At 41.0% G+C, this 21,753-nt stretch overlaps 3 protein-coding genes across 4 annotated transcripts in view; 2 read left to right on the forward strand and 1 right to left on the reverse strand.

Annotated features, from left to right (window-relative positions):
- Positions 1–91: 91 nt before the first annotated feature.
- Positions 92–6,582, reverse strand: dcun1d4 (DCN1, defective in cullin neddylation 1, domain containing 4 (S. cerevisiae)). 2 transcript variants are annotated; one of them, XM_041935014.1, is made up of 11 exons: positions 6,519–6,582; positions 5,125–5,195; positions 4,980–5,019; positions 4,681–4,768; positions 4,357–4,445; positions 4,112–4,182; positions 3,601–3,692; positions 3,351–3,459; positions 2,635–2,739; positions 2,362–2,464; positions 92–2,267 (listed from the first exon to the last, which is right to left on the reverse strand). In XM_041935014.1, exons 1-11 carry the CDS (start codon positions 6,535–6,537, stop codon positions 2,212–2,214), a joined length of 843 nt encoding a protein of 280 aa, XP_041790948.1. In that variant the 5' UTR covers positions 6,538–6,582; the 3' UTR covers positions 92–2,211. The 2 variants fall into 2 exon arrangements, with proteins under 2 accessions (XP_041790948.1, XP_041790947.1); XM_041935013.1 differs by lacking the exon at positions 6,519–6,582 and adding an exon at positions 5,522–5,803.
- A 3,953-nt stretch (positions 6,583–10,535) lies between these two features.
- On the forward strand, positions 10,536–14,292 carry ociad2 (OCIA domain containing 2). Its single transcript, XM_041935880.1, has 7 exons — positions 10,536–10,736; positions 10,823–10,907; positions 12,682–12,735; positions 12,847–12,894; positions 12,995–13,151; positions 13,604–13,675; positions 13,926–14,292. Exons 1-6 carry the CDS (start codon positions 10,641–10,643, stop codon positions 13,671–13,673), a joined length of 510 nt encoding a protein of 169 aa, XP_041791814.1. The 5' UTR covers positions 10,536–10,640; the 3' UTR covers positions 13,674–13,675; positions 13,926–14,292.
- Positions 14,293–16,143: 1,851 nt separating this feature from the next.
- Positions 16,144–21,753, forward strand: part of fryl (furry homolog, like) — a 67,077-nt gene continuing 61,467 nt past the window's right edge. The window contains exons 1-2 of the mRNA XM_041936090.1: positions 16,144–16,278; positions 21,351–21,420. The gene's annotated coding sequence lies outside the window, so the exon portion shown is untranslated. The remainder of the gene's footprint in view (positions 16,279–21,350; positions 21,421–21,753) is intronic.

A 21,753-nucleotide genomic window follows, 5' to 3' on the forward strand; every position in this document is an offset into this window, starting at 1 on the left:
AATAACTGACAGCAATGACAGCATTACTATCAGTACTTGGGGTTTCTTGTTATGGACAAACTGTGAACTAAAGAAGCCAATTATAAGCCAGTAAGTTAATAAACCCTTTTATTTATGTATATAGACATAGGTTATAGTGAAAACAGACATATAGACACTTACATTGTTTACATACATATATACAGTTGGGACAAGGGTGTTCATCCTCCTGCATTGTCATGGGAGAATACTAAAACATTGATCTCTACACAGTATTTGGTAAGCAATCCAACAACTACTTCAATCTTAGATGTTACGCCGATGGTTGAAGCATTGTAATGACTCAGCAGCAGTGGATTTCAATGACACGAGAGCTGATGTGTGTTATCTTTACAACAAATTCCATTCCAACGTGTATTTTGTGTGCATCATGACAGTGTGGTGTAAAAGCTGCAAAACAAATTATGAACTTCCAATAAATAAAAGTAGATCCTGTATACTGGCTGCAGCTACCTTAAGCCTTACAGCGTGTGTGAGGATGTGTATGACGGGGTAAATGCAGGAGGGAACTCCTGTTCCACCGTGAGGTTACAGGTGTGTTCCAAGTCTTAATAGACACAATCATGTTGTTCATCAGAATTAAGATAACATGATCGTGAATATCAAATTAAGCACAAAACACTTACACAAATTCCTGTACAAAACAAAAACGCGTTTGGAAAAATGTTTTCAAAAAAATCTCATCCATTCACAAAAGGCTCTGTTGGAGCATGCATGCAAATATTAAATCTGACGTTTCAGCATCACACCACAGCCAAAGACAAAAATTTATACATGTGTTACAAGAACATTATACTAGGCGAAAAGAACAGCATAGCATCATCACACAGTTCCAAACTGTCAGTGTCCATTTATTTTATTAGATCCTACGGTTGGTACGACGCAATGCTTTCAGCAAACCTACCTTTCTACTCAAGCCCTACGGACCTCGTCCTGAGAGGGTCACTTGTCTTCCACTGTAGTTATATTAACACTGTCAGTGTTGGGAGAGATGCTACTAGTAAGAGGGGACCTGAAACTATCAGTGGACTAAGGAGGACAAAACAGATGCCACATATCAAGACAAAATGGACACCAACTAGCTCTATGTCAACTTATAACACAGCCCAAACAGTCTGAATTCATCCTGAAATAATCCCTGACCACTCAGTGTGTCTGTGTGTGCATGAGCATGTGTGTGTATGTGTGTTGTATGTGTTCTCACACGTGTATATACACATTTGGGTTTGTTGGTATGTGTGTGGGACACACAAAGTGACTTCCATGTTTTGAGGCACAATAATACTCTTACCTACACAACGTATATACATAAATTGGTCGTCAGACCAATAAATGCTGATCAGAGCACTAGTGGCTCACCGCTGTACTGTAATAAGAGTTAGTAAGCAGCAATGCTGATTTGTTTGGTGTTATGAGGTCTGAAGCCTTTACAGGGGTTAGCAAACTGTTAGCATTAGCTGGAGCAAAACAGCAGGAGGGAACAAAAACTGGAGGGGGGCGGGGGGCGAGAAAAAAAAATCACTGGCACAAATCAATAGTAAACAACACAGGCATCAGAAACCTGCGATCAACCATTTGACACAGTGTGCTTCTTGAAGAACTCCTAGCTAACTCAAAATATGACAAACAATAGTTAGTGCCATCTATCCAGAAAAGCTCAAGTTCAAGTTCATTGCACAGATATATGTGTAAATGTGCCCAGGTCAAAGTGACCCTGTTTAAGACTCAGACACAATGCATGAATGGTCACTTCTGTTGGTTTCTCTGTGCTGAAGACAAGGGGTGAGGAGTGGTTCTCCCACACAATACCATTTCGCTTCCATCATCCACGTATGATACCATGTTATCCTAACACAGACAGCAATATGACATGTCACAGTGAGAGAGAGCAATGCCACTGGGGATTGCTGCAAGCTTGCCCACTATGTAACTTCGGTAGGGAACGTAACTCCACAATGGCAGCCCTCCGCCTCCGCGCTCTGGGCAGCATGCATCCCGGCTGCAAACCCAGTGCCCCCACCCTCGCCCACCCACAGCCCGAACCCCTCCTCTACCAGGAAGCACCCACTGTCACCGCTTTACCATTTTTGTATTGTTTACTTATTGGTTGTTGATTCTCAGAGTCGTTGTTGTCACAGTTGTATTTTTTCCATTTTCCGTTTCGCCCTGCACCTATGACATCTGCCTCTCCTTGTACCATTCCACGAACTCGTCCAACAAAACTGGCCCTGACAGAAGGATGAGACACAGTGTCAGAAATTTGATTTGTGCAACACATGAAGCTCTGCTGTCACATTTATGTGTAGATGTGTGATCACTCACAGGCACCATCCTCATCATAGTTACTGAGGTCCAGGTTGATTGTCCTGCTGAACTCTAATACATTGCACCATTGGTCTTTGTTGATGACTTTGTACTTGGATTGCTGAGGAATAGTAAATAAAAGCTTTACATTAATATGAAAGACTAACACAGAACAAAAAAAACGTATTCAAGGTCAAACAGGATTACAAACGATCGTATTTACATCTACTGAACAGAACATCTTTGATTTGGTGAAATGTTGTAGAGGAAATGTGTGAACATGATGCCTACCTCTAAAAACTGATTAAACACAGGAAACAGAGGCCACGTCTTTCCCAGAAGAAGCCCCAGCATACACTTGGCTGTGTTCAAGTCCAAACTCCTCTGATCCTTTTCCTGTCCAATCAGAAAGCACACGCACACGCACACACACGCGCACACACACCTTCATGAAATCAATGCAAAATGTCAGCCACACTTCAAACAGAGGGGCAGTCTAGTAGCATCATTAGCAACAAGAACATTAGCCCAGTACACAAAACAGGGCGAATTCCTTAACCCACAGCTGTTTAATTTCCCCAGCACTGGATTAATCAAGTTTTATCTTATCTTATCTGTTCCTCTTAATAAAATACAACATTGTTATCACAGTCACTGCGCCATGTTTGCATTCACCATTCGTATTTTTCACTGTATCAGAGAGCTGTTTTCCTTAAATCGTGGTTCAATGTCTACATGAGAGAAAAGTCGGGCTATGTAAATAGGCAACACACTTGATAAGTGTTTTCTCACTCCAAGTTGAACTGGAAAATGATTTTGACCTACAAAACATCATGATGTGGCCTGAACGTTAACTTGAATAAGACCATACAAGAATTTCAATCAGGCGCACTTAGCAAACAACTGCTTCCTACAGGGGTTTAATTATTCAAATGAACTGAATTGAATTTGTTTTAGGAATGCTGCGCATGTGACCATCATTGCAGACAGGAGTTTGGTTGACTCACCCGAGCGAAATCAAAGGCATATCTATAAATGAGCTTAAAACTGGTGCTGTCGTTCAGGACAGATCTCAGGTAGTCAAGCGAGTTCCTCAGCCTCTCTGTGGAGTCGCACCTGAGTACAGCAGAAAAGTGCCTTAGACATACACCTGGCCTACAGAGTGCCAGCTAGGACACTCGAGAAAGACATGACTTGAGACAGAAAAAACACTTAAAATCAGCACATGAGAAGACAAAGCGGAGGTAACTGACGTACTGCAGTGAGCCCATGCCTCTCAGCCACTCCTGGAGGGTGAAATATCCCATACTCTGGGCATCGAGCTTCCAAGCCAGAACCAGCATCACCACCTGGGCACAAACAACAACCTTTAGAGCTACAGACATCCATAAATAGAAGATGTGTCAAGCCCTGTCATCAATCTATCAAATGAACTGACATGTCTCGTACATGTCAAACACAGAAAACCACTAAGACAACAAACAACAGAAAATGAGGGAAGACAAGAAGTGACCTTGAAGTGAAACTAGGTCTGCACAATTATGTCCACTTATTATTGATTGTGCTGACTGCACATGTTTATAACACATCAAAAACGAAGGGAAATGGCCACCGCATGTCACCACAACCACAAATTAGTTGCGTCTTGTGACTGACAGCACGAGAGAGGGAGAAACAGTGAAATGCAAGTAAGGTGACACCATACAGATGTACCCACACTGCAAGACTTTTCTAAAAAACCAAAATGCAAAAAAAGAAATCTGCTTACATTCTCTGGCTCCACTCCAATGTCCTCGCAGAACTTCTCCATGCCCTCTGGACCCACCACATCGTCACAACCTATTTTAAACAGACAAGCAGACAAAGAAGCCACATTATAGCATCGACTGCACACGCGGAGATGAAAACCTACACCACTGATCAACGCCTAAATGTGAATAAACCAAGAACGCACAGTATGATGATGTGAGTGGAGAGATTGCCGGTACAGTGCTTTAAAACACAATACCTCACCTGCATATTCATAGAACCACTCCAAGCATCTTTTACTGGAAAATGTCTCCTCCTCGCGGATTTGTGATGTTTCATGTTTTCTGAAAACGCTGCAGATGAAAAGAAAGTTTTAGTCACAAGCTCAGCAGCAGGACTGCATGAAGTAGTCAGTGTGAGTTAAAAAAGGTTTTTCCTATTATAGTTTTCCTAATTGCATAATTCGAGCACATTCCTGTTTAAAAAGGCACAAAAATCAAGCGCTCCTGCATAACTGAGGCAGACACTGAGTTAAAGAAATGCTACTGAAGCAGTCATTTAAAAACCTTTAACTAAAGGATGTCTCACCTGTCCTGGCGACTTTTCTTGGCTGACATGTCATCCCCAGCAGAGGGTCTCCTCTTTTTCCTAGGAGGCATGGCTCTAGAGCAACAGGCTAGGGAAGGAAGTGGGAGACAGAATGAAAGGGGGGCACTGGTTAGCAATTCATAGGTGATGATGCATATCTTTCTTGCTCAACATGCAAGTAATCCCAAAGAGCCAGCAGTTCTATTCAGATGGAGGCACCATTTTGGCAGCAGCTTAATGCAAGACTGTGAGTGTTTCACGCTGACCAAGAAACACACAAACACCAGCTGAATTCTTACCTGAGGGGTGGCTATCCTGTCCAACGTCTTCTGTCAGGTTCTGTGAAGACAGACAGAAAAAGACCTCATGCTTGTGAGCAGGACACACATGTGCACAGTGCACGCTCACATATGTAAAACACACACGCTGCCAATATGTATTTACCAGCCTGTGCAAGGTGTGGTGGATCTTATGGATGCTGGCCAGTGTAGTCAAGTGGGAATTCAGCTGAAAATCTATTTCCAACAAAAATAAAGATGACATCAAAAATTCAAACTAAAGCAAAACACACAAGCTCCTGCTCCTGATCAAACTTACATGCTAGTTATAAGTGCAAGGGTACAAGAAGGTGACATCATCACAGCAACAAGAAGCTATGATTTTAGTTTCTGTCGGTGATCAATACAGACTCAACAGAGCTCAGGCTACTTTCGTCCGAGTCCTACTGCAATGGTCTACGTTTCACAAAACGACAGAAAAATATCTCACACGAATGAGGGAGTGACTCTCCGCGTCCCTCGAAAGACATGCAAACTCAAAAATATTTGATCGTGCATGCTACCTTGTCGCCAAATGTCATCTATACATTCCCGTTCAAAGGCTGTCATCAAACACCGACGCTTAGACTTTATATCTGGAGGCCAAAACCGGGCAAAAAAACACACAGCCGAGCAGATAGCACTAGCTGCATACCTAAAATAGCAGTGCAGACGCGCAACTTGCACAGAGTTTACAAAGTATCTAGAGAGTTGGGCGCATGGGTGTTGTAGTCCATTTCCTTCAAAGCGGCCATTGGAGGCTCAGCGCTGGCTCGTGTAGTAAACTACAATTCCCAAGCTTTAACAAACAACTACTTCTTTCAGACCCCTCTACCCCCCAACATTTACCCCAACTGATTGAATGCATTTTACATTGTTTTTTTAAAAAAAATCTAACATCAAACGCTTACTGTCTCGTAGGCATTGCGCAGACGTTTTGCAGCAGCTGGTGTCGGTGCCGCAAAGCCGGACAGCGCTGCTGCACCAGGCAATGAAAGATGTTTTACACAACTGCGTCACAATTTTCATTCTCTGTAATAGTCCGCAGTTGACCAGAAAATTGACCTATTTACCGTGGCATTACGTTGATCCTAAGTTTGAGTTGAAACGCACAGTGCATCCTCAGTAAAGACGAATATAAAGATCACAACGCACTGATTACCATCAAAAACCCTGTGAATTTAACTAACGTCGGCTGCATTCAACGGAGCACTGCTAACGCCACACAAAAAAATAACTTAAAGGATACTGCGGAGTCAAATGTAACCTCCTGTATGTCCAAAACAACTGAAATTACACTAGCTATCCTTCCTTTGTTGTCGCCCTAGACAGCACTGGCAAATACAAAGAGACCAGCAAATAGCACGGAATTCATTCGTTCCCATCAAACCCTGCAGAACCACGGGCTGGAAGTAGGTGGAGAAACACAAAGCGTCTGTTTGCTTCTCTACGACAAACTGTACAGTATCCATGAAGGGTCGTAATTTGAAGCAGAAAAGCCTCTATAACGTTACTACTTACTTGCCGCATCAGAGTGCATTTTTATGAAACATACAACTGTCTGTGGGAAGTCCGCAGACCGGCCAATAGGCGGGCCTTGTCAACGCAAACCACGCCCGCGGACGATGATTGAAAGCTAGCCCGCTTGGTCTCCGCCTACATCCGCTGACAATTGGCTATTCAAGGTGTCATGTCACGAGAAGGCGGAAGAAGGATGAGACCCCTCCCACGCGCAAATGTCACTGGCCAGAGTTACCAAACAGGCTGAGCCACCTCTGTCATTCATTGGTTTAGGGATTTTTATGAGCACGTCAATCACCAGAATTTCCTCGTGCAAGCCTAAAAACCAGCCCACGATGGAATTTGATTGGTCAATTCGGTCATAACTTGACCGCCCCGTCTAACGGCCGTTTGGGTTCTTTCACGGTTAACTCAGCCGGGCGGAGGTTGGTTTCGGTGCGTTTGTCGTTGTGAGTTATGTGTCATTTTTTGATGTCATGGAGACAGCCCAGCAAAACCAACAGAGCCGCCCACATCTGTCCTCAGTTGTTAGGTGTCGACTGACGTCTGGGATATGATCAAAAGACCTGTGCTTAAGATGCTTAATTACTGTAGAAAGTTTAGCAAGCGTGAGCAGTGTTTGTCAGGTGACTCGAAATTTTCGATATTAATCAAAACGAACGGATACACTCAAATGCAGCAGCTGCTGACGTTGTTGGCTCTCTGTTTTTTATCACCAGTAACACTGATAGGAATTATCTGACTCTTTTTCTAACTGGTTAACTTGTTCGCTAGTAAACTGTGCTGGGTATGTGACTGAGAGTGGGTAACACACATTGGTCACTGTATTTAAAAAGGACCAGTCCCCCTGAATGCCTCCATTTTTAGTAAATTCATATTACCTTTAAGGTGGAGCTGGGATGACCACTGCAATGGCTGACCACTGTGTCTCTTACTCCATTACTGTTCCAACTGTACCTGTTGGTGTCTGTAGAAACAGAGCTACTGTTTGCTGTTGCTGTTGTAGCTATACTGACAGCAGTAATTTACAGTAGTGGAATGTACTTCTACTTGTTATACTTGCTGCCTGTTTTTCTTCTCCAAAAAGGGAATGTTGCACTTTTTGCTCCATTACATTATTTTGGCAGTTACAGTTACTAGTTAAAATTTTACATGTAAAACATCATCTCAATTAATGTGATGCATTTCCTTTACAGGTTAAACTACCAAACAGTGTGTGAAATAGTTTACACTATGTCCAAATCGGCCAGCTACACCCTCGACAGGATGATTTTTATTATGGAGGAACAAATATTTCACCCCATTTTTTGGGAGCTTAGGGGTCCCTGATAAGATACCCTTCATAAAATCTGTCCCCATGCCCCCTCCCAACTAGATGCTGGTTTGTTGCCTTGAGACAACAGTGTGCTATGAGCACACTTAAAAAGGTTTTCTACTCTACAAATGACATGTGAAATAAGGAAAAGAGAAACATGAATGTTGTGATGTTTCTACCCTATCACAATTAGATGCTTTATAATGCAATCATGAAACAAATAAACTAATATGAATTGCAACTAACACCTCTAGTTTAAATGTTTAAATTAATGTCCTGACTTATCCAAACCATAACCACTACTTGCCTACCTGTAGCCCTAACCTTAACCCAAGTCTTTAAAATTTGGTGATTTACATCATGAGGACTTGAATTTTGTCCCCATTATGAAGGCCCCACAATGTCACTGTGTAAACAACAACAACAACGACAATCTGAGTAACACACACACACACACACATATTATTATGCTGAAAAGAGTTGGAGGCTGTGTAAAACATAAATGAAAAAAAGAGTTCAATCATTAAAAAAAACTGTGTTTACAGACAATGGTTTAACAAAGTGTTCCTGAGCTCATGTATTAATCTCCTTTTTCCAATAATGTGTTCACAAAGTGGTGAACCTCGCTCCATCCTCGCTTGTGAACCACTGAGCCTACTATCTACTATGCTATCACCTGTTACCAATCAACCTGTTTACCTGTTCCAAACAGGTGTTTTTGGAGCGTTCCACATCTTTCCCAGTCTTTAGTTGCTCCTGTCCCAACTTGTTTGAAACTTGTTGCTGCATCAAACTCAGAATAAGCAGATATTTACAAAAACCAATTAAGCTGATGAGGTCAAACATTAAATATACTGTCTAACTCCTGTTTTCAGTTGAGTTTATGTCAAAAAGCAAGTTAACACATTCTGTTTTATTCATGTTTGACACAGCAGCCCAGTTGGAGTTGTGCAGTAATTATGTATCCAAGCACACGTCCAATCTTTAGCATGATATTACCGATCTAACGTGATTTACTGAACAATGTTGCCCTGTGGCAGTGAACAAAAAAGCACAGTTTTCAGGAATATAAAGAAAGAAAAACTTGTTTAAAGTCTTTAAACAATCAAACACACTTCTTTACATTCTCATGCACATGCATGTATTTCTATATAAGTTTATTTCAATTCCAACATGTTAAAAAGTGATTTTTATTTTACCAATTAGTGGCACTGTGTCCCATGTGGCTTTGCTGGGACACAGGACTGCTGCACCCCCAGAGAAAAGAGGGCAACTCTATGTATAGGAGGGTGAAAATGCTGCTTATGCATCAATGCATAATCCAATCATAACATTAAATGATAATACTGAACGGGTGAGTCTGCGTTTTGATGCTGTAGGTGCATTTTGCTTCTACAAAATCATTTTTTATACTAAACTTTTACTTGTATATTTACATTTTGGTTTTGCTACTTTTAGTTAAGTACAAAGATCTGAATACTTCTTCCACCTCTGCCAATTTATTCCTCATGAATCATATCAGCAAAGGCTTTATTTTCAACTTTAGGTTGTTTTTCCACACCAACTGCATACTTTATGTGCAGTTAGTGGCTCATGATTGAAAAGGTCACAAATTTAAATGTTATAAAAATCTGTTTTCGTTAGTAGTTGACCACACTGAAGACATTTGCCGCCCTCCGCCTGTGACTGCCACTGGTTGTACACCTCTCACAGAGGCTGACCTTTGACCCAACATTCAGTGCTTTTTCTCTGCTGGGCACTTCTTCCGAATGTGTGCTTTGTATACAAGAAAATAAGAACAGTTTGGAAATAGGACAGCTTGAAATAATGCTCAACAATGAAATTAATACTGGAATTCCTAAACGAGAGCTGAAGAACCTGGGAAATCCTGTCAAAATGTGTCAGAGAAAGACAATCTATACCACTATTAGAGAAGCAGTGGCTCTGATATCACTGTGTTTCTTATCGGCTATAAAGAATACATGTCCATAACATATTTTCATATTTAGTTTGAATATGATCCAGTAAAATTAGATTAATTTTAAAGTATGGAAATATTTATGTCTTAATAGAATATCTATCTTGGTTTTGAGGCAAATTTTTGTGTGTTGGGTACGATTGCAGAATGCAGTCAGCCTGTAAAATAAAATGTGTGTTGTACATTATATGTTTCAAAAGACCTGCCCAAACCATGAAAACAAGGTTATTATGGGCCATTTCTACCAGAAAGACTGATTGCTTCTATTTGATGTCACTCTAGGCTTAAGATCAGACAAAGAGGCCAACATACTCATCTGCAGTGTAAACAGGAAAAACATTTTACCTTTACCTATACTTAATTCTGCTGAGCCATGGCATTAAAGAAATAAAACTACTCCAAATAAAGGTGTGTCCTTTATGAGGTGCAGATGTACAGAGGTGAGCCTTTACTGGAACATTATAAAGCACAATGTGCCTTTCATTTCATGAGAGAGATGGAAAAATAGTTTTGCATGACACAGTATTTGACTGTTCTTTTAAAACATGTTATAAATATAACATAATACACTATCCAGTTGTATTGTTCATGCAGAATTCTCTATCTTAGAGCTATTTTAACCTGCCTTGTGCCTTATTTGTTTTATTTTGAAACAGTCTGCAACGGACGGCGCCTGTTTTTTCAAGGGAGGTGGAGTTATAGAGATAGTCCAGGGAGCAACAATTAGAATCAGACTGAAATCAAGCACAGAGAGAGTGAAGGTGTTCGTGCCTCAGGAAGTTCAGGTTTAAGCTCAGGCCCAAACTAGACTGCTGGAAGCTCGTGCGTCATGACTTCTGAAACAGCTGGACAGACTGTGATGGTGGAGACAGAGGAAGCAGCGGCTGCAGCCTCTGGTCCGGCCGCAGTGAAACGGGAGTGGAAGGTGAGAGGCAACGAAGAACTTGCACAGGGTGATGAGAGTTTTCATCATCCAGATGTGATGTCTAACCTCTCCTCTGTGCCGCACAGTGCCCCATGGGTGATCGCCATGTCCACAGAGATGATGTGAGGAGGGTTTGGAGAGAGTGCCAGGAGGAGAGCTTCTGGTACAGAGGTACTGTCTTCGAGACGCTCAGTAGATACACGTGTTTTTACTAATTTTATCATTATAGCGAACAGACAAGCTCAGTCAGAGACCCGAGGAGTGGGATCACACAGTGAATGTGGCCTGAGTATACTCCTCCAGGTGTATTGCGCAAGTCTTTTGTAGTAGAGGCCGTATGGCACAGCTCATCCATCAACGCCCTGTTTAGTGAGCCGTGTGTTTACATTCCACCCTGTTGAATTCACTGCGACCTCTGAAACACACTCATATGTGGACACAGAGTCAAGTTAGAAACGGCAACATGTTGATTATTATTGTCATGTCATTTACACCACAGTCTCGGCCACAGTTTGTGCACCTCATTTCTGTGCTTATTTTTATCTTTGGTAGAGATACTCTACGTGGCCCAGAAATACTAGACAGAAATACTTTTTGGTTATTTCGTGCGGAAGAGAGAAGTGTCTGCAGTATATGTGGTATATACACAGTATAGATACAGTTTATATACTGTAGGTAGGCAATCAACATCTACGGGGCGTCGCAATCCAAGTATACCCGCCGTGCGTAAAGACGCACACAACTCATTCACCAACACCGTTAGCTATCCCCATGACCAAACATAGCTTATGTGCCAGCTGTTTATATATGTTATCAAAGCACTGACCTTCGGTTTGCTGCGTCACATTCTAAGTTAATCATGTTCATGCTTTAACTTTGGACCTTTTACAATTTGAATTGTTTTAACTGGCCCTAATTCAGGCCAGAAGATTAGTATAATATAGTTGGCAAGTTATCAGATAGCAGTTTTTCGGCCTCGTTATGCACGGTGCCAGCCTGTGTGTCAACAGAGGTTCATTTTGGTGAAGAATGTCAGGTTGATGTTATAACAGCTGGCACATGGCTCTTTACTCATGTAGTTCATAGCTGTCAGTGTTGTTGAATGTGTTGGTATGCATCTTTATGCACGATGGCTAAACTTAGATTAAGATGCACAGTATGTTGCGGGTTGGTATCTTACCTATGTATTCAACGCAATATATACACTTAATTCATGTACACAAATTTACCAAGACGTGGGAACCAGCTGTATCTCGTGCGCACGCTGTAGCATTTGTAAATCGCGGCCTCCATTTTCTTGTTTGAGGTTTAGGGTGGGTGAAGGTGGGCAGGGAGTGTCCTGAGGTCACTATATACCAAACTTAATCCTTGACCTTAAAAAATGACCTGCTCCAACAGGTGTAGCATTCTAACAAGGGATTTAGTGCAATGTCAGTTGTGCACACCCACACAGCTCTGATGCTGCTGTCAGACCAGAATTATTGTAGAAAGGTGAATGTTGCTCAGCACACAGAACAGAACATATTGTGGCAGGGGTTAAGATCTTAAGGTGCTGGGGTTAACTTCGCTGACTAGCTCCTATCGAGATTCCACCAACGGGAAGTGATCCATGTTTTATGTGTCAACACTTTATTGACTTTAACCTCCAGCTCTGTCCTTCCACTCACTGTCAGCCGTGCAGCTGCTGATGACTGTACAGCTGCAACAGTCAGTTCTTGAATTAGTCTGTCTTTGCTCTCGAATTTAGTGGACAAACTGTTGAGTCTTCCTACTTCACAGTATATAGGTCAATCAGATAGAACTCAAGCCAAGCACGGCAGGATCAGTCTAGGACAGGAACTGCCACCTCCACCACAAGTTTACAGAGAAAGTTTTAAGGATAATGTAATAATAAACTTCATCAGGATTCTTCTACAGTATGTCTTTGTTTTATTTCTTCATTTAGCTCTTCCCCTCTCTCTGGGCAGCATGGCTGTCACCGGTGGTCTCATCTACAATGGTAAAGCACTGACATTCAAACCCTCTTCCTCCAGCGTACCATCATGACACATGTAAAGCAGTCAGTTTTGTACTCATCCCACTTGGTTTAAGTTAGTTTATTTCCATGCAGGCATCTGGAAATCATCAAAGCGATTTGGTCCCTTTCCAAAACTAGCAGGTGTGTACCATTCAGTATTTTGGACTTTGGTTTCTAAGTAGCAATGCTTTTAACAGTCCCTCAGTAATCATTGGACCCTAACTATGATTCTTTTCTACAGCTGCGGGGATCCTTGGTTTTGCAGTGGGGAAAGCATCTTATGTCAGAACTTGTCGAAGCAAGTTTCAGGAGCTCGGCATTGGGGATAGACCAGGATTCGGACCCTGGTCTGATGGAGGCCGCTTTGGACCATTTATGGACTCTGGTCGTGGACACAGGTGGGGGATACACTGAATTTAAAGGGTTCACAGTCTTGTTTTGGTAGGGCTCAGGGGTCCTTAGAAAACTCCTGCTTCTTGTTACCATTTTGTCATGGCAGAGGCTCATTGTCTAGACATGTGATGCTGTGTTAAAGTAATAACAGTTACCTGTACAAGTGTGCACGATAATCAAGCGATAATATGAAGATGATACGACTTTAACATAACATTCCTTTTTATTGACATTTAACAAGATACATGGCTTTCAATTTAAACCAAAAGCCACGCTAATTATTCCCTACTGTACCCCTGCTGACCACCAATATTACACCACAAGCCATTCAAACAGTATAATCTGTCATCTTTGTGATGCAACACTTCTGCTTAGATGGATCAGAATAATATATTATAAATAATGATGAATTTCCCTATGCCTCTGCATGTCACTGACCAGAATGTTACCCCAACAGATGCCACCATGTGTGTGAAGAATGTAAGAAAAAAGCTCAAGCTGCACCTGCAGAAGAAGTTCAAAACTAAAGGTAAATGGATCAAATAATGACAGAGCTGTTAGAAACATAATAGTGCACACAACTCTGACAACAGATGAATTCAAAATACTACTATTACTCACAAGTACTCACAGACATGTAAAAGTCATAAATGAAAATTACTTAGAAGTGTTAAGTATTTCTGAGTTCTTGTTCCTATTTCCTGTGTAGAGCTTTGTACCTTGACAGATTCTTGTTATAATAATTTGAATGTGCCTTTTATGTGCTATTTTGTTATCAGCCTCATCAGAAACCCTGAAGGACTGGCTGTCAGCGTGGCTCTATCTGCTCTTTCTGTTTCCTACATGTCAGAAATGGTGCATATGATTTGTCTGATGGAAACTGTTTTGAGATACTGTGCAGTATATATTCATCCAGGAGAAACCACGCACAGCGGCCACTAGGGGGCGCTGCTATCCTTTCAGACGTAGATTATTTGTAACGTTCCGGTTTTATCTGAACAGGCACCACTTTATTTGCAAGCGTACAAAGTCTCCTATTGGGAGTGCAGTAAAAAATAAAGCTTTTTATTTTCACAAGTTAGCAATATTTACCAATGAACAATTCTAATAAAATAATGAAAATAACCATCCTATGTATTCTCATATTTGCTTGACTGCAGAAACAAAAATCAACAGCATATTTTTTTCAATGTGCAAATGACATGAACATTAGATTGTGACACAGTGAATACACCATCTGTTTGGAGACCGGTATCTCAGGAGAAGGTCTCGGCAGAGTTTCACCTGTCTGAGTGATGGAAACAAGCTTTTTCTGTTTCTGATCATCCAACTAACAAAGAATTAAGATGCTTTATTAGCCCTAAAACAACAAAGTGATATGTAAACATGTCTGTTCCTTTAAATGATATATTTTAATTTGGGATGGACAGTCTCTTTTGCCATATTGTATAAACTCTTTCAACAGTATTAGTTACTTGTTATACATAATGTACGACATGTCCAGGACAGATTTCCTAAACGTAAATTAGAACAGCCCAAATATGAATGCATGCAAAATATTATTACAAATACCTCCCAAATAGGACTGGACAAATGTAGGACTGTGCCAGAAAATCCAACCCAGTTTCCCAGCCTGTCTAATAATATAATATGGGTGACTGTGTTGAATGCAGCAGAAACAACACATAACAATGCAACTGGGTTGTTCCAGCTTTACAGCAATTTCAGTCAAGCAGTCTGGTTAAAATCAAGACCAGACAATATAAGCATTATTATTTGATGCCAGGAGAGGCACATAATTACATTTAAAAACAGGTTTGAAATGGGCCTGTGATTGTTAATAACAAGGGCATTTACATGGTTCTTTTTTTAAAGGAGGCTTAAGAACTTTTTGTGAAACAACCTGATGCACTAGGCCTGCTGACTCTGCTGCAGATCTGATGCCAATGCAATTAATATAGATATATCGTATATAGTGCCTGCTGTTAGGTTCTTAGATGTAAATGCCCGCAGGCTTTTACAGTGAAAATAATGAATGAATGAATGTCATTTTTAACTATTTTAATTGTCTAATTTTCTGAATTAAGTAAAAATTAATCAAGTGGAAGTTTATCAGCTTGCCTACATCTTTTCTTGTATGAATGAGCTTGATTACAGTGTACTTTAACCCGCAATATTTAGCATTTATACATACAGACTATAGAGTATAAAAACACGCTGAAAAATACGCTGTTTTTAACACACTATAATATATGCAGATTTAAGGTCATTTTTGAGTGCATTAATATATTATTGTAATAATCTTCTCTGAAGCTTTCGTAACTACACGTTAGACACACTATACAACCCAGCATCACATAGCTGCAATCATATTAAATTTTATGTATATGTTTGTTTCACAGGAGAAGTTGTGGCTGTGAACAAATACATACATGAACCTAAAAATAAATCATTTACTACTACATATGTAGTAGTAAACTACATTTACTACTTAATAAAATTCTAAATGGGGTTGTAACGGTGTTTGATTAAATGTAAATTGTTGATATGAATTCTTTCTTTCTCGTTGTCAATTTTCAAACTTCTGAATGCTTTAACTTTTTATTAATTTAGTGTTTATAAGTCGTACTCAAATGTTTTTAATACAAGCTTTTTCGAGCCAAGTTTGGGGGCGCCCCAAAGCATATTGGTGTAGCTGCCTCTAAAGGTGGCTTTGGCCTGTACCTGTCACTGCAGCTCGACTCCTTCGAGTATCCGCCTAATCGTGCAAGTTTCGGTGTACGCCGGTCAGAATGGAAAGCGTACCCATGCGAGCGTCACCCACAAGACGTCATCCAATCAACAGGTCGTTTTCTCAGGATTGCCACGTATTTGGTGAAATAGAAAGCTGTATTTCATGTAGGCGTACACCATCACAGCCAATCATGATGAAGGAGGCGGGACGAACAGGCTACCGACCGTTCTGACAGTGGAGCTCTACCAACACCGAAACAGACCGAGAAAAAAAAATCACACCACTACGCAAATCCTTCCAATGGAGGAGGGCCAGGACGTTGAAGCTTGTTCGGCAAATGAAAAGAACGTCTGCAAGCTAGCTACCTAGCTAAACTAAAGGGAGAGGAAGCAAAAGTTGTGAGTAATGTCAGCTTAACGAATATAGAAGTAATTGAGGACACGGCGGTTGCTATCTAATGCAGTTAACGTTGCCGTACGTCAAGTTCCGTGATTAACTTTACCGCTGAGGTTAACGCTAGCTTTCCAACTGTGGTACCAAAATTGGCTGCCGTAGCATGCTAAAGAAGGAGTTTGGCTCCTGCTAGTGTGAGTTAATCGCCTAGCTGCCTTGCAAGTTTAATCGTGAGTATCGTACGGATTCCTGTTGTCATTAGTTTTATCACTGCCAAATAGCTAGCTGTTCTGTTAACATCGCTATCACACGGACGTTAGTATGTTTAACGTTAACTTATAGTTGACAACTGGCTGGTCAGCTAAATCAAGTTGCTGCTGCTAGCTAGCCTCCTGCTCAACATTAGCAGTTTGCTTTATACAGTATCAACAGCAGGCTAGATGCTAACTAAAAGCTACGACGAACGTTACCTTACTGTGTGCTATGCAGTTTTAACGTAGTTCTCTTTTTGCTCATAGTTTTGTCTTTGTTGTAAAAAAGAAAATCGTGTCAGACCACATAAGCATCAACAAAATTGTGAGGTATGTTAACCTGCAGTATCAAAATAACCACGCGCACACAGTCAACTCAGTGAACCTAGTGTTTTTTTTAATGCACCAGATTTAAGTGGGACACAGTGAAATAAAGCTGCGTTATTGTGCCGAGCTATATGTAAGAGGACACTTTTGTTTGTTTGAAGTCTCACTTTAAAAGATGTTGTGATTGAAGGAAGTAAGCATGGTGGTTCTTATGCATTGCCACAACAGTGAGAGAACTGTCAGCTTTGCATCTAGCATTCCTCTGAGGACTTCATTCTCCTTGTTCAGAGTGCATCTGACATACAATACAGCATTTGTTCGTTTTCAGTAGAGACTCATGCAGTGGCACTTGGATACAGACAGACAGGAATCTGGTCAGTCTGCTGTGTGGTTGGAGGTGGAGATGGCCAAACTATTTCAGACGAAGGCACAGTGACAGAGGAAAAGTCATTCTATATTCACTCATGGGCCCACATGAGGGTGGACTATGCTCTCAGTAATGAGAACTTTTGTTGTGCGCATTCACATTTAAAAGTTAAAAGACGGCCAAACTAAAATTCAGTTTTGCTTATTTAGTGGTGTTTGATTTTGCTGCAGTGTACCATGTCAGATGTCTACTGCAGTGGCGCTGTTATGAAGTAGCACACATAGTTTAAGCATTTTAAACTCTAGACTGTGCACTTACGTGCTAGCCCCAGCCTACTAGATCATCAGTCTTCGCAAATGGATGATTCCCCTTCATCCCTGCCAGGATAAGCTTCTGATAGCAGTACAGATGTGTGGCGTATTCTCTAGTACATGCGCAAACTAGAGGGAATCCCACTGGATTGCAGATAGCTATCTATTTGTGATTATCTGGGGCATAGTTCCAGTGAATTAGTGTGTTTGGTTTAATCTGGTAAGACATTAATGGTATTGAAGAGTATGGGGATGAAAAACCGAACTCTGTAAAATCCCCCAACAGTGGCCCCTCGCTAAGCTGCCCCCTGCAAGGATTAACTGTTAACTCAGCATTTCAGTGGTGACTGCAAAAATATTATGTAATACAAAAATAACTCAATTCTTAATTTGGGTTTTTGATCTTACAGTCCTGTTATCTCAAAAAGTTGGTTGTTTTGTGGTATGTTTGAACCCGCAGCAGTGATTGATTGCTGCACATTTTTTGGGTGTCATATTACCAGCAGCTTGCATACAAGCAGCTTTTGTTCATCCAACTTGTTTTGTTATTAGATTTTTTTTCCCTATTCGTAACCTTTACCTTAGTTTGTCTGACTGCTATATTGAGATCTGGAGAAAGGAAACTTGTCTCTCTTTAAATGAGCTTGAAACAAATATTTTGGAGGTTCAGCACCTGCCTCTATGCCCCTTGACCTCAGCAGTTAACCTGGTTCTATATGGGCATCTCCTATGGGACATCCTGGTTGGCCTTCTGCAAAATGATCTGAGCTCTCAATTATATAATATCAGTTGTCACGTATTTGGCCTGATCACAGATCAGTTGGATCCAGGTGTCTGTGTGTGTGTTAACATTTGCTCATGGTTAAATTATTAACTGGGCAACTGAACAAACAATGCTTGGAGGAATTGCACATAAGTTCGGCTGAAAATCTTGTAGTTTAACTGAATAATGTCCTTAACCAATTCCTCTGCATGGTGGTACCCATCTTTGTGGTTGCACTGGCCTGCACTGAGCATCGAACCCAAGGCAAATTGTATCTGTAGAGCACTTAGACTGAATGGTGTGGTTGTGCTCTTTCATTCTGTTTGTGGGAAATTCACACACTACAATGAAGGCTTCCTGTGAAATAGAGCTGCAGTGATGAGTCAGTTAGAAAATTAACTGGCAACTATTGTGATAATCGATTGATTGTTTCAGTCATTTTGATGATTAATCGCGAAAACAATCAGCAGATCAATCTAGAGTGAAAGTCTTCGTTAGTTGCAGAACTACGAAGATAAGAATATTGATGAGCTGGTAAATGGTTGAAAGTGGTGATGTTTTTCCAAAATATTATGTTGTTTTGATTAGGTTGCTTTGTGACGTGTAGTAGCCTACATAGGTCATGTTAACAAAATGGTTTGTTTTCAGCCTGATGTTTTTGTGTTTCTGTGTTTAGAGGTAATGAACAATGATTGTGTAGTGTTGTGAAATCAGCAGTTGTTCACCACCCCTCTGACCTTCATAAAGCTAACCTCCAAAAGTCGCCTCATCCTAGTACAATGAAGTGCATCATCACTTACATTGATTTACATGGTTTAGGCATTCTTTTCATTGATTGCATTGAAGGACTTGGCATAATGTAGCACACAATAAGGACTGAGTCTAGCTAGAAATAACCTATAATTGAGCCCTGCTGAGGAAGATTATCCTTGGCTTTGGGAGAGAGGGTTTGGAGCATAATTGATGTTTGGGTCTGCCTTCGCCAAAGAAACCACCCTGTCTTTGCCCTCAAGACGGCCTCAGCTGAGTTGCTTGTGTTTCTGCCATGTTTAGATCCATTGATTGTACGTTAATGCTTCATATTTTCTGGCTATACATGTCCTCCAGAGCAAGATAAAGATAAGAAGAATATCTGCTGAAACATGCAAAAAGGTGTTTGTTTATGCAATTCCCTCCACAGTCGGAAGAAGCCAGTAATGTTTCCGCTCAAGAGGTAGTGATTACGACAGGGCCAGGCCTGTCATTTAGCATTGGAGGGAGCCAGATATAGGCTATTCCCCCTTTGTCCAACTTACTGTAGCACACTGCCCATTTCTGAATATGAGCTAGCCCAAATTCCTCAAGACAAGTACAGGGAATACATTTGCATTAGACATTCTTGATTTTGTTTTCAAAATTTTCATTTGCAACTGTGATTCATTTATAAGATGAACTTGAAGGACACTGCACAGACCTGGAAGTTGATATGTGGCAGACAGCTGAAGGGAACACAGTGAAATGAGATGGGACAATCTTGCCTTTGTCAGGGATATCTCTTATTTCCTGGATGCGCTATCAGCCTCCTATTTGCAGCATCCTTGCTGTATGCTGGAAATTGCCGGGCAGTATTAAATGAAGTGAAGTTAAACATTGATCAGATCAGTTCTGCTCTGCTGACCTTCAGCCCTTCCTCCGTGTTGCCGTTACAGCAAAATGTACAATGTTTAAACTCCTTAACCGTACAGAGATCTGGAAATGCATCAGTTTGTTAGAAGAATTAACAAGCTATGTTGAGTTACGAGATATGTTTTGGCACTACCAGAGAAATGCGTGTGTTTGAAAGCTTAAATATAGAGCACAAGCTTAGTCTGTGGCTGTATTTGCTACAGCATTCAGGATGTGCACAGGGTTTGGTTTACCCTTTTTCTGTGGTCACACTTTTTCGTTTTTTGGAGTCGCTGAGTTGGAACAGGAAGTCAGATGTATTATTCACAGGTCTGTCAGCGTGAGAAGCAAGTGATTGCATCTGAGAATGTTTCTTTGCTCTGTTTGTGGTGGTTGGGATAACGGTATGTGCAATGTCGCTACGACATGACTTTTTGGGCCTTCAAGGGTTTTCTTTTGTTTGGTGTTTCTTTGACTTGATGTCTACGCTGACCTGTTCTCACCATCTGTCCACACAGTGCTAAGAGTGGAAGTTCTCACACCTCAACTTCTCTGTCTGGCTGCTGTGTGACTCAGTGGGTTGTTCTTCCTTCCTTTGTTTAACTACAGTGTTTGATAATGATTAGATGTTTCTATTGTCTTGCACTTATCTCTTCATGTGTTCCTGTCAAATGTCACTGGATTTTGCTTCCATACTGGGCCCTACCCCTTTTCACTTTTTTTAAAAAAAGTTATGAATATGCTATATCCATCTCTCTGAGACTGATAGTAACAATGATGGTATGACTGCATATGAGATTACCTGACTATAAAAGGAGCTGCTTTCAGACACTTTGCTGATAAACTGGAAAGAAAGTACAGTTTTGGAGGCTTTGCTCGCTTATGTAACTGCCTCTTGGATGTAGTGTGTAATCTTCAGATTATTACTCTGCTCAGGAGGAGGTTTTAATCCTGTCCCAGCACAGAGCAAACCAGGCTGAAGCATTAGGTCGACCTATCACTTTGCTGTGACCAAGACTGGACTGTCCAACAGCACTCCGCCTTTACATCTCTGTCTTTATGCAGGATGTTGTTCTGTGTCATAGCAGACCATCACTAAGCAAAACAAAGCTTTAAAAACTGTAGAATTGTATCACTGGAATGTTGAAGTGGCTGAAATAATGCACAGGCTGCCTTTACGAGGCGTTATTTCCTATGTTAAAAAGAAAGATGTACCCTCATTACTAGTTATATCAACGCTGTTGTGTTAATGTTTTGTGACCTGTCAAAGTTTAATTGAATCTACTTCAAATTTCAGGTTCAAATAGGATATTTTGTACTTACTGATAAATGACAGAGGTGGTAAGTGTGTCTGTTTTCTTGTCAGTGTGCTGCTTTGCAGTTAAAGACGTGATTTCTGTGCCTTCTGTTTCAGAATCTTGTGCAGTGAACTCGTGGACCCTCCTTTCTCTTTCCAGTTGCAGCCCCTGCTCTATGGCCTTAAGGTACGTCACACGGGTTAAGTGGGTAGTGTACCACTGTGTGGTGGGTTTTAGGTTTTGCTAGAAACTGCAAGCTAAGTAGTGTGGGAATGAACAGGGTGTTGCATTAATCTCTTTGTTTTTTGCTGAATTCTTAAAGTAGTAGCGGAATAAAAAAGTAGAATTATCGTCTAGCTGGCATTTAGTTTCTCCCTCTGCTTGGATAACCTTGCTTGTATTCTGTCAATAAATGCTGTCTGTGCTGCAGTCATAAGGTAAAGAATGCTTCATTCTGCTCTGTCTGCAGTTATACAGTATATCCATATCGGCCAAAAGTTTGCCGTAATGTTTACATCG

This window comes from Chelmon rostratus, chromosome 4 (assembly GCF_017976325.1).
Source record: "Chelmon rostratus isolate fCheRos1 chromosome 4, fCheRos1.pri, whole genome shotgun sequence".
Classification (NCBI taxonomy): domain Eukaryota; kingdom Metazoa; phylum Chordata; class Actinopteri; order Chaetodontiformes; family Chaetodontidae; genus Chelmon; species Chelmon rostratus.